The 18865-nt window shown below is 37.6% G+C and overlaps 1 protein-coding gene across 8 annotated transcripts in view; it reads left to right on the top strand.

Moving 5' to 3' along the window:
• Positions 1–18865, top strand: part of PPP1R12A (protein phosphatase 1 regulatory subunit 12A) — a 160660-nt gene that overhangs the window by 51109 nt on the left and 90686 nt on the right. For all 8 annotated transcript variants that reach the window (XR_008419619.1, XM_019455200.2, XM_019455198.2 and 5 more), the window contains exon 2: positions 1330–1460. Coding sequence is in view for 7 of the 8 variants with exons in the window: in XM_019455200.2 (XP_019310745.1) it covers positions 1330–1460 (131 nt within the window). In the remaining variant the exon portion in view is untranslated. The remainder of the gene's footprint in view (positions 1–1329; positions 1461–18865) is intronic.

The raw sequence follows: 18865 nt of genomic DNA on the forward strand, positions 1-18865 counted from the left end.
GTGTGGAGCCTGCTTCGGATTCTGTGTCTCCCTCTCTCTCTCTGCCCCTCCCCCACTGGTGTCCTGTCTTTCTCTGCCAAAAATAAATAAATGTTTAAAACAATTTTAGTTATCGAAAGATCCCAAAGAACTTTTGTTTCCGTAGTGTGAATATATTACTATTTGGTGATACTAGAGGTTAACACTGAGGATTTTAAGTATTTTATTAATTCATTTTAAAATAGAATTACTGTACCTGTGTTATATAAATAACATTTTAAAGTTAAAATAACTGGTTTACTTGCTCCTAAAGGGTTCAGTTTATCATGGACAACAAATACTGTTGTTTTTCTTGACAGATTTTGTTCATTTTTAAGAAAAAGTATGACACAAATCCAAGTTGGACTAAGTATAGTTTCTCGTTTAAGTAAAAATTGTATTCCATGGAAAAAGTGGCTAGTTCAACTTGCATCTTAGTTGCACAAGTACTTTTCCTCAGGGCAGTCATTATACTTGAAAGAAGTGTTTTTTGCATGCTTCATATTTTGTTCCAAAGAGTACTAAAAAGATGTGTATTCAGGGGTCAAGATTTAATAAGATTTATATTTTATACTACTTTAAGGACATTCATAAGTAAAAAATAGCTTTTTAAAAGTTTATTCATTTTGGGGGTGGGACAGAAAGAGAGAATCCCAAGAATCTGCGAATCTGCTGTCAGCACAGATCTTGATGTGGGGCTTGATCTCACAGACTGTGAGGTCATGACCTGAGCTGAAACCAAGAGTTGGAGACTTAACCACTGAGCTACTCAAGCTCCCCAAAAAATAGCTTAAAAAAAAAAACAATGAGTGCATAGTGGCGAATACAGTGACTTGTTAGTGTAGTTTCTTTGGCCACTGTCTTGATTGTGCTAAAGCACAAGCAAGTTTTGCCACTGTTGCTTTATGCACTCTCAAGTGCACGTGTCAACACAATGAAAAGGTGAAATACCATCTTAGTATTATTTTAAGAGTAGTTTTGGCATTGTCAGTTTCCTGAAAGGATCCCTCCCCCCTCGACAGATTGCATTTTGGGAGCCAGTGCTATAAAGCCAGTGCTTTATTACTGGTACTTATATAATGTTTTGATTGTTATCATTTTAATATGTACTTATTTTTATCGTGAGATTGGCACTGTCTAGTCACATTAGTACCATTGACCTGTTTGATGGCAATACAATCAAAATAGCAGCACACTGACAGAGAATATTTATGTTATAAAAGTTGCAAAGTAGGGATTTTGTTCTATGGATGTATTATTAGGAGCATTGCTTCATATTTTTTCTGATTGTGCTTTCTGTTTTGTTTTTAGGCTTGCATTGATGACAATGTTGATATGGTGAAGTTTCTGGTTGAAAATGGAGCAAATATTAATCAACCTGATAATGAAGGCTGGATACCACTACATGCAGCTGCTTCTTGTGGATATCTTGATATTGCAGAGTAAGCCAGTTCTGTGTTTACTTTTATCCAAATATCCAAACACTATTTTAGAGACCTGAGATTTTATAGAAATTGGTGTTACTGATAAATGAGTGAGCTCTTATATTACCTTAATTCATGAAAACTATTCTTCCCAGGAAGAAGAATAAGCAGTTCTTGGGAATTCATATATTGAGTCTCTCATTGGGAGTTTATCTTCCTGTCTTCCCACCCTCTTTGGCTTTTGGTACTTTGTATTGATATGAGTAATGGTACACTTCTCCATTCCCATCTCCTTTTATTTTGAGTACATGTAGAGCATTGTCAAATGATTCAAAGTTAAATTTAGCAATCTAGCCTATCCCTGTGTAATCTGAGTTGTTAGGAGAAATTAACAATAATTCTCAGTTAAGTTACTTTGGTATAAGGAGAATATGATACAGAGTTCTCCAATTAGTCTAAACATTTATACTTCGTTGCTATTAAGATTGTTTTCTAAAAATACGTGTTTTAGAAAATTCAATGAGAAATGGTCATCATTCTTACCTACCTTTAATGGGCAGGTACTTTCCAAGAAAATCTGATTCTTCAAACAGTTAACAAGGAAGTATAGTTATCCTGACAAAATAATATTTTCACTGAACTATTTCATTTTGTGTTACTGTGTGTCCAATACCATAAACAGGTTTTATTGTCTATCTGCTCACATCAAAACTTATCAACTGATAATATCAAATATGGGAGTTCTATTTTGTGAATCTCTTTCAGTAAGCCTTAAATATTGTTATACCTTTATTTCATTTTTCTCCCCATGTGTATTGGAGATAGGATACATCATTTTAAAGGGGAGGCATTGGTTGGTAAATGAGAAGTACTCTGGCCTAGGAATCAGAAAATCTGAGTTACTTGAGTTCTATTACTGCGTATAACACTAATTACACTTTATTTTCATCTTTTCCTTTCTGGGCCTTAATTTCTTTATGTGCAAAATGAGGAAGTCTTTTGTCATTGCAAAAACAGTAATGTTCGTTCATAATTATAATCATGGTTCTCAAGTTCCTTAATTCCTGTCTGTTTTTTTCATGCTCAACAGAGGACTTGGATCTCTTCTTCATAGAAAAAATAGCTAATGTGCATTTATCTTAAGCTGTCTGTAAATATTTGGTACTCAAGTTCTGGAGTCAAATGATGTGAATTTTGAATGTTTCCTTAGCCATTCTCGGGGTGTGACCTTGGGCAAGTTGCTTAACTTTTATATGCTTCTGTTTTTTTCCTCTTTCAAAAAGGAATAATATTGCTTAGGATTGTTGTGAGGGTTAACTGAGTAATCCATCAAACAAAGAATTGGCACATTGGAAATACTCAATGTGTGTTAACTTTTGACCGTTACACTGTCTCTGGGGAAATGAAAACCCAACTTTTTTCTCTTAAGATGTTTAATCTTTGTGTTTCTTTTTTTGTAATTCATGCTTCTGAGTTTGAAAAGACAATAATAATCACCCTGAATAATTTCTTCCACTTGATTGATAAACCATTGTGTTGGTTGGGATGATTTTAGCTGCAATTAAATAGTATCAAATTTAAAATGACCTAAAGAGTAAGAGTCCTTGGGGCGCCTGGATGGCTTAGGTGGTGAAGCATCCACTTCGGCTCAGGTTGTCATGATCTTGCCGTTTGTGGGTTTGAGCCCTGCGTGGGGTTTTGTGCTGACAGCTCAGAGTCTAGAGCCTGCTTCAGATTCTATGTTTCTCCTTCTCTGCCCCTCCATTCATGCTCTCTTTCTCACTCAAAAATAAACATTTAAAAAAAAAGTAAGCATCCTTGTGCTACAGTATATGATACAGTTTAGAGGAAGAGCATTCAAGTTAATTAAACTGCTTGGTGAAACCTCCAAGGGCGTCTCTCAGGTTTTTTTCTTCTGTCTTCCCCAAATATGAACTTTATTCTTAGCCTTGTCCCCCTCCTGGTGACAGGATGATTGCCACAACTCCTCAGTTGTATTATTACATATGCACATCAGAGGGCAAAATAAAAAGTGGGTAGAGTGTGAAAAGTATCTTCTCCATATTTTGTGTATGTCAAAGAGGGGAACTTATCCAAGAGAGTCCTCGGACTGCATCAGATTTCCGCTTTAGGGATTTGTGTTGGTCTGGTCTTGTCACTTGCCCATGTCTACCCTGGGAAAAGCAAGTACTTGGCATATTCAGTGTTTTGCATGTCAGTAAATAAGTATGAGGGGGAGTAAGCAGTCTGCTGCAGGTGTTAATATTTTCAGTAGAAAAACCACAGCTTTTCATTTTTTAGAAGGTAGGCTATGGAACAAGTGCTTCATAGGACTTAATACAAACAGAAATGACCTGGTTTAGCCAAGATTGAGTAGAGTTGTGGTGATCTACCTTTCTTTAGGCAGTTTGAATTTATGGCTGTGGTATAACTAGAGTATCTGAATGCATACTTTGAACAAAATTAGAAGAATTATGACTTTTTCCTTGTTGCTCTTTCTGCCTTCTTTTATTAAATAATAAGAATGTTTATAAAAGACAATTTAACTCTGATAAATATTGACTGGGTTATTCGTTAAGGTGATAGTCCATAGCCCTTCCAAATACATGATTATTTTTGTCAGCATTATCTTTTTTACCAGTTAATCTCACTAATATGAGAAGTTAATGAAAACCTATTTTTCTTTGGTCTAGAAAAAAATAGCATGGTGGCTTAAGAGCTAGGGTAAAGATACCCCCAAGTCAGAGTATTTATAGAGTAAAAGAAGGCCCTATTAATAATGATGTAGAGGGGCACCTGGGTGGCTCAGTTGGTTGAGCGTCCAACTTTGGCTCAGGTCATGATCTCGCGGTCTGTGAGTTCGAGCCTCGCATGGGGCTCTGTGCTGGCAGCTCAGAGCCTGGAGCCTGCTTTCGATTCTGTGTCTCCCTCTCTCTCTGCCCCTCCCCTGCTCATGCTCTGTCTCTCTCTCTCTCAAAAATAAACAAACATTAAAAAAAAAATTAAAAAAAAAAATAATAACAGTTATAAGCCAGGAAAGACCTAGGAAATTTGGGTCACTCTGCCAAATGAAATATTTGAAGTTAAATTTGTTGTAAATCCTGATTTTGTTTTTTGCAAGCTATGTGCCCTTGGCCAAGCTACTTAGCCTCAACGATTAATACTATTTATAAAATAGGATCTGGGTTCTTCCTACCTCTTATTTCTCATAATGCTTTCGATATTTTTCACTCTCTTAATACTGGACTACTTTTAATTTCCCAACATTCACTGCTGGTTCACGTTAATGAGTCTTTGCTTATAGTGGTTCATTTGCTTTATTTCTTTACTTTACCAGCTCCTGCCAAACTCTCAAGATGCAGTTGTATGTCATTTCTTCCAGAAACTTTTCTGATAATTCCTGGCATCTCTACAATGTATCAGATGTTTACATGCTTCTTTAGGAACTGCTTTATGCACAGAATAGTTCTAATTCATCCCTATTGAAATGAGAGATGAAACAAACAATGAAGCACACATAGTTTACTCTGATGCCTTAAGTATGATTTGGATACAGTGAGTTTTAAATTTTTGACCCCTGGGGGCTCCTGGCTGGCTCAGTCGGTGGAGCATGCGACTTGATCTCAGAGTTACGAGTTCAAGCCACATGCTGAGTGTGGAGATTACCTTAAAAATAAAGTGTATAAATAAATAAATAGATAATAAATAAATAATTTCGACCTCTGTTGGAGATAGTACACAAAGAATATGAGATTACAGTTTAGTTTCTAGACATTTAACAATTTAACATCTGGTTTGTAGCCTAGCAGGAGCCAAGTGAATAGATGAATGATAGCTCTTTGTATTCTGGCTCAATTGTCTTACCTTTTCACCAAAATAATTATTCTCAACCTCTCCCTGCTTTGAATAAGGTAGAATTCTTAGGGAAAACCAAAAATAGAGATTGTCTAATAATGCCCCTTCTCCAGAGTGGATTAGAGGAACAATAAAGGTGGTGAGTTTGGGGACTTTTATGTTAATGCTCAGCATATGTATTGTTTTACTGAATACTGATGAGTCGGTTTTGAAATGTATGCATTAACATCATTCTTTTCCTTTGGTGTGCTGAATTGTATCTGTACCTAATTCAGCTGTTGAAGCCCTACCTAACACCCCCAGAACCTTGGAATGTGACTGTATAGATGCAGCCTTTAAACAGATAATTAAGTTAAATGAGGCACTTGGGGGGAGGGGGGAGGGGGCAATTCAGTCTTACTGATTTCCTTAAAAGAAGGGGAAATTTGGATGCAAAAAATAGAGACATCTGGTGCATGCACACAGAAGAGACCACATGAGGACACTGAAATATACTTAATGTGGTTAATGATGTTACCATCCTTATTGATTAGTAAATTATGTATCTTTGGTCATCAAGAATCTCTTCCTCTTGGCTTCTAAGACCTTGGGATATGACCAGAGAAAACGATCTTTCAACCTTTCTTGCTCTCTAGTGTTACAAGGTGCTCCAGACTCATTTTTTTTCCCTCTGCCCTGGGTCTGGAATTGCCATTTCCCCAAAGAGCCCTGTTCTTGTAATGGGTGCTAGAAGTACTCATTGCTACTGAGTTGGTCATTGCTTCAGATTCAGATTTGGTACCAAGGTGTTTTCCTTTAACCTCTTCTGTCTTGTATCAGTATTTCCTTTCTCCCTATACTTCTGTTGCCAGGAACTGTAAGATTAAAATAACACACAATTACTAATTTGCTTCATTATTATATATTACACATACATTAGACTACTTATAACAACAATACCACTAACAACAACAATAGGATTACCAGAAGCAGTTTGAAGTTTTGTGTTTTGTTTGTTTTTTGGCAGAGGTTAGGAGGTCATTTCTTTTTGTACTTAAGGTATCTCGCTTCAAATATACCATCAAATAACTATGTATTGAAGTCACTTGAAATAGTTCTTTTCTTTGTGGTTATGCTACCAACTAGATATGCCTATTAGGTTGATTGTTTAACTTTATTTATTGTTTGGAGTTTGCTTTTTTAACTTCAGTTTGTTTTATAATTTACATAAAATACCATGTTCTAATGGCAGTTCCTGCTCTACCATCCTATTTCCTTCTACACTATTTTTCAAATTTTATATTTTATCCCAGTTTGTTTTTTAATGTAAGCATCATTTAAAATATTCCCTCTTGTAGCTAAATGATAGAATACCACACACATACTTCTTCACTTGCTTTTTTCACTATTAAGTGAAAAAAGTCTGGTCTGGAGATGGCTATGTAGTGGGGTAGAGAGCTATCTCTCATTGTTCTATTTAGGTGTAGTACTCCATTGTGACGTAGTCATAGTAGTTTATTCAGCCTGTCCCTGTGATTAACCAGTGAATGCCGTTTACTTGAATGACTCTAGTTTTAGCCTTGGAATTGCCCTTTTATTTTTGCAAATCATAGGTATTTGTATATTTATGTGAAAAAAATTTTTAATAATAAAACTTTATTTTTTCTATCTATAATTTATTTATTTTTTATAATTTACATCCAAGTTTGTTAGCACATGATGCAACAATGATTTCAGGAGTAGATTCCTTAATGCCTCTTACCCATTTAGCCCATCCCCCCCCCCACAACCCCTCCAGCAACCCTCTATTTAAGAGTCTCTTATGTTTTGTCCCCCTCCCTGTTTTTATATTATTTTTGCTTCCCTTATGTTCATGTTTTGTATCTTAAAGTCCTCATATGAGTGAGGTCATATATTTGTTTTCCTCTAATTTTGCTTAGCATAATACCCTCTAGTTCCATCCAGGTAGTTGCGGATGGCAAGATTTCATTCTTTTGGATTGCAGAGTTGTACTCCATAAACAATATGTTTTATTAATATTTGGTTATTGATGTGATTATTTTTCTGATATCTTTTGGTATTTTAGTTTCATTACCACTTTTCCTTTATTAAGCTCCCACCACAGATGTTTAAGAAGCGCTTTTATCTTGGGTGCCTGGGTGGCTCAGTCGGTTAAGCATCTCACTTCGTCTTAGGTCATGATCTCACTGCTTGTGAGTTTGAGCCCCCCCTGCCCGCCGCCAGACACTATGCTGACAGCTCAGACAGACCCTGGAGCCTGCTTCAGATTCTGTTTCTCCCTCTCTCTCTCTTTGCCCCTCTTCCACTCACGCTCTATCTTTTTCTCTCAAAAATAAATAAACGTTAAAATAAGTAAGTAAATAAAATAAAAAGAAGTGCTTTTATCTGGGGGCTCCTGGGTGGCTCAGTCAGTTGGGCGTCAGACTTCGTTTCAGGTCACTATCTCGCAGTTTGTGAGTTCAAGCCCCGCATCAGGCTCTGTGCTGACCGCTCAGAGCCTAGAGCCTGCTTCAGATTCTCCATCTCTCTCTCTCTCTCTCTCTCTCTCTCTCTGTCTCTGTCTCTGTCTCTGTCTGTCCCTCCCTGCTTGTGCGCTTGCTCTCTCTCTGGATTGTTCTCTCTCTCAAAAGTAAATAAACATTAAAAAAAAAAAAAGGAAGTGCTTTTATCTTGAGTAGCTTTGGTGTTTGTCATAAAATTTTTCAGTAGTAGAGAAAAATTATAGTACATAGTGTTACAGTACATACAATGAAATGTTGATTAATTAGTATATTTCACATATTTTTCTTTGTGTTTGGAGTCGTTTCAAAGCCACCACTATAGAAGATTTTATATCATTATAAAATACAAGTAGGATTACATTCAGTGACATTCTCATGGTCTTATTTGCAGGATGGAAAAAGTTTCATGAAATTTGTCATTTGATCATTAAAGAATCAGCTATTTAAAGATATGCTAACTTTTAAATATTTGTGGTGGCTTATTTATGGTTTGGCTTTTCTTCTTCATTATAACCTTTATTCCATAAACATCCTCAAGATTTCTCTTGGCTTACCCTTCAAAATATATCCAGTATCTTACTATTTTTGTCACCTCTTTAATTTCTTCATAATCTTGCACACTGTCATTTTTCACTGGACTTAGAGTTGCAGTTATTCTAACCATAACCATCCTCTTCCCACCATCTGTTTTCCACACAGCAGCCAGGATGATCCATTTAAAATATTACAAATGGGGCAGGGGGCGCCTGGCTCAGTCAGTGGAGTGTGTGACTTTTGATCCTCAGGGTCATGAGTTCAAGCCCCGTGTTGGGTATAGGGATTAAAAAATTAAAAGTAAATCTTAAAAATAAAATAAGTAAATAATATTTTATAAGTGGGGTAATACCGCATTTTTATTCATATCCATCCAGTGGGTTCATAATACATTCAGAGTTTAAGCCAGAGTTCTGATAGCCTACAAGGCTATAGTTTGACCTCATATTACTCCTCTGATTTTATATTCTTCACTCCTCTCAGGCTGTCTCTTTTAGCCACTCTGATCCCCTTGCTGAGCCTTTCGACAAACTAGACATCTTGCTTCACAGTCTGCACCTGTTGAATCCTACGTCTGGAATTCAGTAATGTTGCTATCTTGGGTAAAAGAATCAAATTCTTAACCAATTTAAGAAATACATAAACTTCACCACCATGCCCGTGAAAAATGTTATTATATTACTGACCTAACGTTTAGGAATCAAAAACTCCATTATAATCTTAACTCTGCCAATTAATTGCTATTAACTTTAGACAAATTACCAGCTTCTCTGGTACCAGCTTCTCTGAACCTCTGTTTCCATATCTATAAAATGAAAGTATTAATACGTATCCCTACTTTATAAGATTATTGAGAAGATTAAATAGCATATATAAGACAGTTGGCACAATATACAGCATATTTAGTATTCAGTAAATGTTAGCTAAGTTAATTGTTACTATTCATAATGCTGCTTTTTATCATTACTTTTTTTATGTTTATTTATTTTTGAGACAGAACACAAACATGGGAGGGGCATAAAGAGAGGGAGACAAAGAATATGAAGTAGGCTGCAGGCTCTGGGCTGTCAGCGCAGAGTCCGACACGGGGCTCGAACTCATGAACTGTGAGATCATGACCTGAGTGGAATACAGACACTCAACTAACTGAACCAGCCAGATACCCCAATCATTCCTTTATTTTTTAAAAGACACTTTGAAGTCTTAGGAAATGCATTATGAGTATGCTTTATGCAAGAAAAGTATCATGGACTTAAGTCATTGGAGACATTCTCCAGTATCTTCTATGTTGAAATAAATGTCTTATTTACATTTATTTTCATATATTCATTGTTTTATTTCCAATTAAAAAAAAATTTTTTTTAACATTTATCCATGGAGAAGATGGAGAGAGATGGAGGCAAAGCATGAGCAGGAGAGGAGTGGAGAGAGAGGAAGACACAGAATCCGAAGCAGGCTCCAGGCTCTGAGCTGTCAGCACAGAGCCCGACGCTGGACTCAAACCCATGAACATGTTCTGAGCCAAAGCTGGCTGCTTAACCAGCTGAGCCACTCAGGCACCCCTGTTATTCCTTATTTAGAGCTTATGGTTAACCAAGCAAATACTGGTTCTGATTCCATTGGATAAGAGGATTTTGGAGCCATATTTCAGGGAGAAGAGCATTAGGGGTATATGGAAGGTAGCAGATTGGATTGGGAAAATGAACTGAGTCTACAGCATAGAGGAATTAGTGTACGTTGCTAAGTTTGACCTTTAGTGGTGATGCATTTTTAGGGACATGATGATCCTCACTCTGTATTTTAGGAAGACTGTTCTTCACAGATTAGTATTGTTGGACAAGAGAGCTAGGGCAATGGCAATGAAATTGGAAGTGGTGCATATTTGAAAGAAATTTGGAAAATAGAATTGATAAGGCTTGGTGTGATTCATTGGATCTAGGTAGTAAGGTAGGAGGAAGAATCAAGGTGGTGATAAGGCTTGATAATAATAGCTAATGTTCATTGAGTGCTTAACTTGTACTAGTCACTGCTCTAAGTCCTTTAAGTATATGTCATTTCAGTCGTCCTAACAGTCACATGAAAATATTACCACCACCCCACAGGTCTATATGCACAATTCCAAACCCCAAAAACTTGGAAAAATGAGAGACTAATTATAACTTTAGGTGTAGGCTCATTTGTCAACAAACCATGACCTGAACTGATATGAGGCTATTTATAGTCTGTTTATACAATGTACTGTACATTTCTTTTTTGCAAAAACAGTAATGTGTTTGGTAATATAAAGTGCTGCCTCAGACTCAGTGGGGGTGTTACATAATCTACAACGGTACCTTTTTAAAATATGAAAAATTTTGAAATTTGGGTTTGGGTGAATGATGATGGCCCTGTATTATGATTCTTATTTTATAGATGAGGAAACTTGAGTCAAAAAGTAATCATAGTAAGTGGCAGAGCTAGGATTTGAACCTAGTCTAACTTTTCAGGTCTGCACTTTAAGCTGTTACACTATTCTACCTCCCTGTCTAACCTTTGTAACTGGGACAGTGATGCCTTTAAACTTATTAAGAGATCTAAAGAGCAAGATTGGGGGAAGCAGAGGAGAGACTGTAGAGGAATGTGGTTTTAAATAGGCCCTATTTGAGATGCTAATGGAAATGATGCAGTAGGAAGCCAGGACTATATTGGGAGTGTTTATAATGCATATACTGGATTTCATGAAGTTTAATTAAGATGCCATTGTTGTAACACAGTGTAATTACTTTATATACCAATTTTAAAAGTTTACAAAAGTGAAATTATGGTACTTTCTGTGTCTGTGTATGTTTAATCACCTGGGTTTTTCACACAGTATCGTTTTCTAAATTTAGCATTTTATTGATGCAACGTTTTTAAAGAATGTTCTCTTGGGGCGCCTGGGTGGCTCAGTCAGTTGGGTGTCCGACTTTGGCTCGGATCATGATCTCATGGTTCGCGGGTTGACCCCAATGTTGGGCTTTGTGCTGGCAGTTCAGAGCCTGGAGCCTGCTTTGGATTTTGTCTCACTCTCTCTCTCCCCCTCCCTGGCTCGCGCTCTGTCTCACTCTATCAAAAATAAATAAATGTTTAAAAAAAAAAAAAATAATGTTCTCGTATGGGATGCCTGGGTGGCTCAGTCAGTTAAGCGTCCAATTTCGGCTCAGGTCATGATCTTGCGGTTCGTGGGTTTATGCCCCATGTCAGGCTCTGTGCTGGCAGCTCAGAGCCTGGAACCTGCTTCGGATTCTGTGTCTCCCTCTCTATCTCTGCCCCTCCCCCACTCTCGCTCACGTTCTCTCTCACTTTCTCTCTCTCTCTCTCTCAAAAATAAATAAACTTTAAAAAAAATTTAAGGAATGTTCTCTTATTGCCTTTGGGATTATATTCTAAATCATTTGTGTGCATTCTGCAAGTTTTGATTTTGATGCTTTCTTGATCTTACCAGAAGATAGATATCAACAAGTTTCAGACGACATCCAGGAAAACATTTTAAGCAATAGTTAAGTTCAATAAATAAGGTAACAAGGATGCACATGAATTGACTGAAGTGAAAAGCATATGAATAACTGTGACTGAAGGCACATGAGGACAGATAATCACAACCATGTTGTGTCTGCCACCTAGCCGATAGCCATTATAAGGCATCATGGATTGTAACATTGATCGATTGTAGAAGATTTCAGTGATATTAAAATGTGAGGGAAATGTGCATGTTAGAATTGCTGCACAATGAGTAGGAATTTTGCCTCTGGGAATGGAAAGTTGCATTAATAAAGTAAGACAGGAGTATATATAATTAATTTAAATAAATATGCCTTTTCAGGACTTAGTGTATTATCAAAGCAGTATAGAGTCATTGGTCTGGGGAGTAATTGAGAGAAATAGGAAATGCTAAAGAGAGAACTTTGAGGACTTCCTGTATTTAAAGGTGGCTTCGCAAAGAGAATAGAGGAATTTAAATACTTTCCCACATTTTGAGGGTTTTTTTTTTTAAACTAATGACAATCCAGGTTCCTAGACAACTGGAAGATAGACCCCACTGTCACAGATTCATTTTTCTCACAAGTATTAGCCTGGTCTTTGCTATTGGCATAAGTAATTGTATCTATAGCAGAATTATGGAACCATGATGTCAGAAGTTAAGCAAAGTATTTGGCAAGGTATCAGTACTAACCAATTGGACTGATAACATGACTTATATACAAAAATAATACTTTTTGCCTTTAGGGTTTTGATAAATTATAAAAAACTAAGGTTAAAATTGGTAATGTTCTAAGCATCGTAATTCAACAATTAAAAATGAGAGAGAATTTCTGCTTCTGAGAAGATAGACTAGACACAGTTTTCCCTTGTTTTTCCTTCTAAGAACTACTAAAACCTGAATATTATATATAAAACATAAGCTCATGAGAGGTCGAGAGAAGGCAGAATGGCTAGGCATCACAGGACCCAAAGAATGACATAGGAGAGAATTTTCTGGCTTTTCATGTTGCGTCATATATCCCACACTTTGAGCTGGAGAAGCTGATAACCCAGAAGCACCAATGGGCACCCCAAAAAAAGAAGTCCCAACAAAAAGCTTAATTTCTTTAGCCAAATACTAGGAGAGGGGCACACTAGCAAAACAGAAACATCATCATCATCATCATCATCATCATCATCATCATCATCATCATAATAGAGGGGCACATTAGCAAGACAGAAAATTTGTAATAACAACAACAACCACTACTCTATTTAATCAGACAAAGTCCAAAGGAAAAAAACTGTTCTCCCACACGATCTCACCAGCAAAGGATAGGTAGGGAGTGTAGACCTCCACCCTTACCAGACTATATTGATGTGCACCAACACCCCTCCTGCAGTAATGTCAGATTAGGCCACATACATAGCCAGCCAAGACTTTAATCCCCGCCAAATGGTTAACTAGCGCCGCCCCCCCCACCCCCGCAACACACACTGTAGTAGATACCAACCAGTTCCATCTTGGAGTGTGTCAGAAGAGACCTAGTGGAGAATGAATACTTTCACCATCACCCACAAGTAAAGATGCCTACCTCCTCCCCTTATATATTGTCACTGGAGGCCACATGGGGAGTAGTAGTGAAGCATTCATACTCTTCTCATCAAGGGAGATGTCAGTGAAGGCTTGATGGTGAACTAGAAGTAAGGCTAGGCTAGAAGCCACCACCTCATCTCTGGTGTCAGTGGAGGCTGAGTGGGGAACCTAGACTTCTGCTCCCACTTCATGGTAATGAGATAGTACCTCCCAGCTTCCTTTGCTACAGCAGAGCCAAACAAAGCCAGCTAACATAGAAGATTTAAGCATGATCTAGAGTGTCTCTCTTAACATAATACCCAAAGTGTCCAGATTTTGATTGAAAATCAGTTGTCATACAAAGGAAATTCTCAAATTGAATGAAAAAAGACAGCCAGTAGAGACCAACATGGAGATGACAAAGCTACTACTCTTAAAATTATCTGACAAAGGGGTGCCTGGGTGGCTCAGTAGGTGAAGTGTCAACTCTTGATCTCAGCTCAGGCCTTGATCTCAGGGTCATGAATTCAAGCCTTGCATTGGGTGTGGAGCCTACTTAAAAAAATAAAAAAAGCTATGTGACAAAGATCGTAGAGCAGCTATCATAAAAATACTTCAACAAGCCAATTATGAGCATGCTTGAAACAAAAAAATTAAGGGTCTCAGCAAAAAGAAAATCTGCAAAAAAAAAAAAAATAAGAATCCAATGGGAATTTTTGAACTGAAAAATCTAACAACCAAAATAAAAACAGATAAGCTCAAGAGTAGAATGGAGGTGATAGAAGAAAGAATTAGTAAACTGAATAATAGATAAGTGGGGATTACCATATCTAAACAACAGAGAGGAAATGGAGTAAAATAAAATGAATAAAGCCTTCGGGACTTGTGGGGCTATAACAAAGAGCTAACATTTGTGCCATTGGAGTCCCAGAAGAGGAGTAACAAGGCATGACTGGAAAATTATTGCATGAAATGGTAAGTGATAGCTAAAAACTTAAAGTTGGCAAAATATATAAACCTACAGGTTCAAGAAGCCACCAAATTCCAGACAAGATAGGGGTGCCTGGGTGGCTCAGTTGGTTAAGCACCCAGCTCTTGATTTTGGCCCGGGTCATGATCTCACAGTTCATGAGTTCAAGCCCCACATCAGGCTCTGTGCTGGTGATGTGGAGCCTCCTTGGGATTCTCTCTCTTTTTCCCTCTCTGCCCCTCCCCAACTCATGCTGTCTCTGTCTCAAAAATAAAATGCGGTTCCTGTGTGGTGCAGTCGGTGAAGTGTCCAACTTCAGCTCAGGTCATGATCTCATGGCTCGATGGGTTCAAGCCTCACATTGGGCTCTGTGCTGACAGCTCGGAGCCTGGAGCCTGCTTTGGAATCTGTGTCTGTCTCCCTCTTTGCTCCCCCCACCCCCGTGCTCACTGTCTCTCAAAAATAAACTTAAAAAACTTTTTAAAAAGAAAATAAACATTAAAAAAAAATTCCAGGGCTGCCTGGGTGGCTCAGTTGGGCGTCTGACTTCAGCTCAGGTCGTGATCTTGCAGTTCATGAGTTCGAGCCCCGCATCGGGCTCTGTGCTGACAGCTCAGAGCCTGGAGCCTGCTTTGGAATCTTTGTCTCCCTCTCTCTCTGCCCCTCCCCAACTCATGCTCTGTCTCTCCCTCTCTTTCAAAAATAAATAAACATTAAAAACAAAATTACAGACAGGATAAAACAAAGCACTCCACACAAGGACATCTTCTATACAAACCTCTGAAAACTAAAGAAAAAAGTCTTCATAGCATTGAGAAAGAAACGATACTATAAGGAGGGAAACTTGAATGACAACAGATTTCTCATCAGAAACCATGGATGTGGAATAACATTTGTCAAGTCCCGAATGAAGAGCTGCTGTTTTTAAGAAAACTCTTCATACCCAAATATATAAATCAATTAATCACAAACATACAGAAACTCATTGATAATAATACCATAATAGTAAGGGACTTCAACACCCACTTACCGCAATGGACAGATCATCTAAACAGAAAATCAACAAAGAAACAATGGCTTTGAATGACACACTGGACTGGATGGACTTAACAGATATATTCAGAACATTTCATCCTAAAGCAGAATACACACTCTTCTCAAGTGCACATGGAAATTCCCTGGAATATATCACATACTGGGTCACAAATCAGCCCTCGACAGTTAAAAAAGATCAAGATCATACCATGCATATTTTCAGACCACAATGTTGTGAAACTCGAAGTCAATTACGAGAAAAAATTAGGAAAGACAATGAATACTTGCAGATTTACAGAACATCCTACTGAAAAACGAATGGACTAACAAAGAGGAAATTAAGTACATGGAAGCCAATGAGAATGGTAGCATAACAGCCTAAAAGCTCTGGGATGCAGCAAAGGCAGTCATAAGAGGGAAGTATATAGCAATACAGGCCTTCCTTAAGAAGGAAGAAAGGTCTCAGATGCACAACCTAACCTTACACCTTAACGAGCTGGAAAAAGAACAGCAAATAAAACCCCAAACCAGTAGAAGATGGGAAATAATAAAGATTAGAACAGAAATCAATGCTTGACCACACACACACACACACACACACACACACACACACACACACACTAGAACAGATCAGTGAAACCCATGGCTGGTTCTTTGAATGAATCAACAAAATTGATAAACCTGTAGCCAGTTTGATCAAAAATAAAAAGGAAAGGACCCAAATAAATAAAGTCAAGAATGAAAGAGGAGAAATCACAACCAACACAGCAGAAATACAAACAATAATGAGATTATTATGAGCAATTGTATGCCAGTAAATTGGGCAATCTTGAAGAAATGGAAAAATTCCTAGAAACATATAAACTACCAAAACTGAAACATGAAGAAGTAGAGAATTTTAACAGATCAATAACCAGTAAAGAAATTGAATTAGTAATCAAAAACATCCCAAAAAACAAGAGTCCAGAGCTGTGTGGCTTTCCAGAGGAATTTTACCAAACCATTTAAAGAAGAGTTAACACCTATTCTTTTGAAGCTTTTCCAAAAAAAATAGAAATGGAAGGAAAACTTCCAAACTCATCCTATGAGGCCTATGACGTGATCCTGTCAATAGACGCAGAGAAAGCATTTGACAAAATGCTTATTTGACAAAATACAGTGTCCTTTCTTGATTAAAAACCCCTCAAGCAAATAGAGATAGAAGGGTCATACCTCAAGATCATAAAAACCATATATGAAAAACTCACCTTTAATATCATCCTCAGTGGGAAAAACTGAGAGCTTTTCTCCCTAAGATCAGGAACACGACGTGGATGTTCACTCTCGCCACTGTTTTTCAACATAGTATTGGAAGTCCTAGCCTCAGAAGTCAGACAACACAGAGGAATAAAAAGGCATCCAAATCAGCAAGGAGGAGGTCACACTTTAACTCTTTGCAGATGACATGATCCTCTGTATGGAAAATCCAAAAGATTACACCAAAAAACTACTAGAACTGATTCATGAATTCAGCAAAGTTGCCGGATATAAAATCAATGCACCAAAATTGGTTTCATTTCTGTACACCAATAATGAAGCAGCAGAAAGGGAAATCAAGGAATCGATCCCATTTACAGTTGCACCAAAAACCGTTAAATACCTAGAAATAAACCTAACCAAAGAGGTGAAAAATCTATTTTGATGGCTTCCTGTCTTGTGTTTAGGTCTTTCATCCGTTTTGAGTTTATTTTTGTGTATGGTAAGAAACTGGTCCAGATTCATTCTTCTGCATGTTGCTGTCCAGTTTTCCCAACACCATTTGCTGTCTTTATTGCATTGGATATTCTTTCCTGCTTATGAAAACTGTAGAAAGCTTATGAAAGAAATTGAAGACACAAAAAATGGAAAAATATTCCATGCTCATGGATTGGAAGAACAAACATTGTTAAAATGTTGATACTACCCAAAGCAATCTACATATTCACCGCAATCCCTATCAAAATAACACCAGCATTCTCCACAGAGCTAGAAGAAACAATCCTAAAATTTGTATGGAACCACACACACACACACACACACACACACACACACACACACAAAAGCCAAAGCAGTTCTGAAAAAAACAAAGCTGGAGGCATCACAGTTCCAGACTTCAAGATGTACTACAAATCTGTAATCATCAAGACAGTATGGGACTAGCACAAAAACAGACATTTAGATCAATGGAACAGAATAGGGAATACAGAAATGGGCCCACAAATGAATGACCAACTAATCTTTGACAAAGCAGGAAAGAATATCCAGTGGAATAAAGGCAGCAAATGGTGTTAGGAAAACTGGACAGCAACATGCAGAAGAATGAATCTGGACCACTTTCGTAAACCATACACAAAAATAAACTCAAAATGGGTGAAAGACCTAAACATAAGACAGGAAACCATCAAAATCCTTGAGGAGAAAGCAGGCAAAAACCTCTTTGACCTTGGCCATAGCAACTTCTTACTCAACATGTCTCCAGAGAGAAGGGAAACAAAAGCCAAAATGAACTATTGGGCCCTCATCAAGATAAAAAGCTTCTGCAGGCAAAGGAAACAACCAGCCAAACTAAAAGGCAACGGACAGAGTGGGAGAAGATATTTGCAAATGACATAACAGATAAAGGGTTAGTATCCAAAATCTATAACTTATCAAACTCAACACCCAAAAACAAATAACCCAGTGAAGAAATGGGCAAAAGACATAAATAGACACTTTTCTAAAGAAGACTTCCAGATGGTCAACAGACACATGAGAAAACTCAGTATCACTCATCATCAGAGAAATACAAATCAAAACCACAATGAGACACCACCTCACACCAGTCAGAATGGTTAAAATGAACAACTCAGGCAATGACAGATGCTGGCAAGTATGTGAAGAAAGAGGAACCCTTTTGCATTGCGGATGGTAATGCAAACTGTTGCAGCCACTCTGGAAAACAGTATGGAGGATCCACAAAAAATTAAAAATAGAACTACTCTACGACCCAGCAATTGCACTACTAGGTATTTATCCAAGGGATACAGGGGTGCTGTTTCAAAGGGGCACTTGCACCTCAGTGTTTATAGCAGTGCCATCGACAATTACCGAAGTATGGGAAGAGCCCAAATGTCCATCGACAGATGAATGGATAAAGAAGATGTGGTACATATATATAGTGGAGTATTACTCAGCAATCAAAAAGAATGAGATCTTGCCATATGCAACAATGTGGATGGAACTAGGGTATATTATGCTAAGTGAAATTAGAGAAAAGCAAGTATCATATGACTTCACTCATACGTGTAATTTAAGATACAAAACATGACCATAAGGGAAGAAAGCAAAAATAATATAAAATCAGGGAGGGGGACAAAACATAAGAGACTCTTAAATATAGAGAACAAACTGCTGGAGGGGTTGTGGGAGGAGGGATGGGCTAAATGGGCAAGGGGCATTAAGGAGGACACTTGTT

Source organism: Panthera pardus, unplaced genomic scaffold (genome assembly GCF_024362965.1).
Source record: "Panthera pardus isolate Hobbes unplaced genomic scaffold, ASM2436296v1 HiC_scaffold_6, whole genome shotgun sequence".
NCBI classification, from domain to species: domain Eukaryota; kingdom Metazoa; phylum Chordata; class Mammalia; order Carnivora; family Felidae; genus Panthera; species Panthera pardus.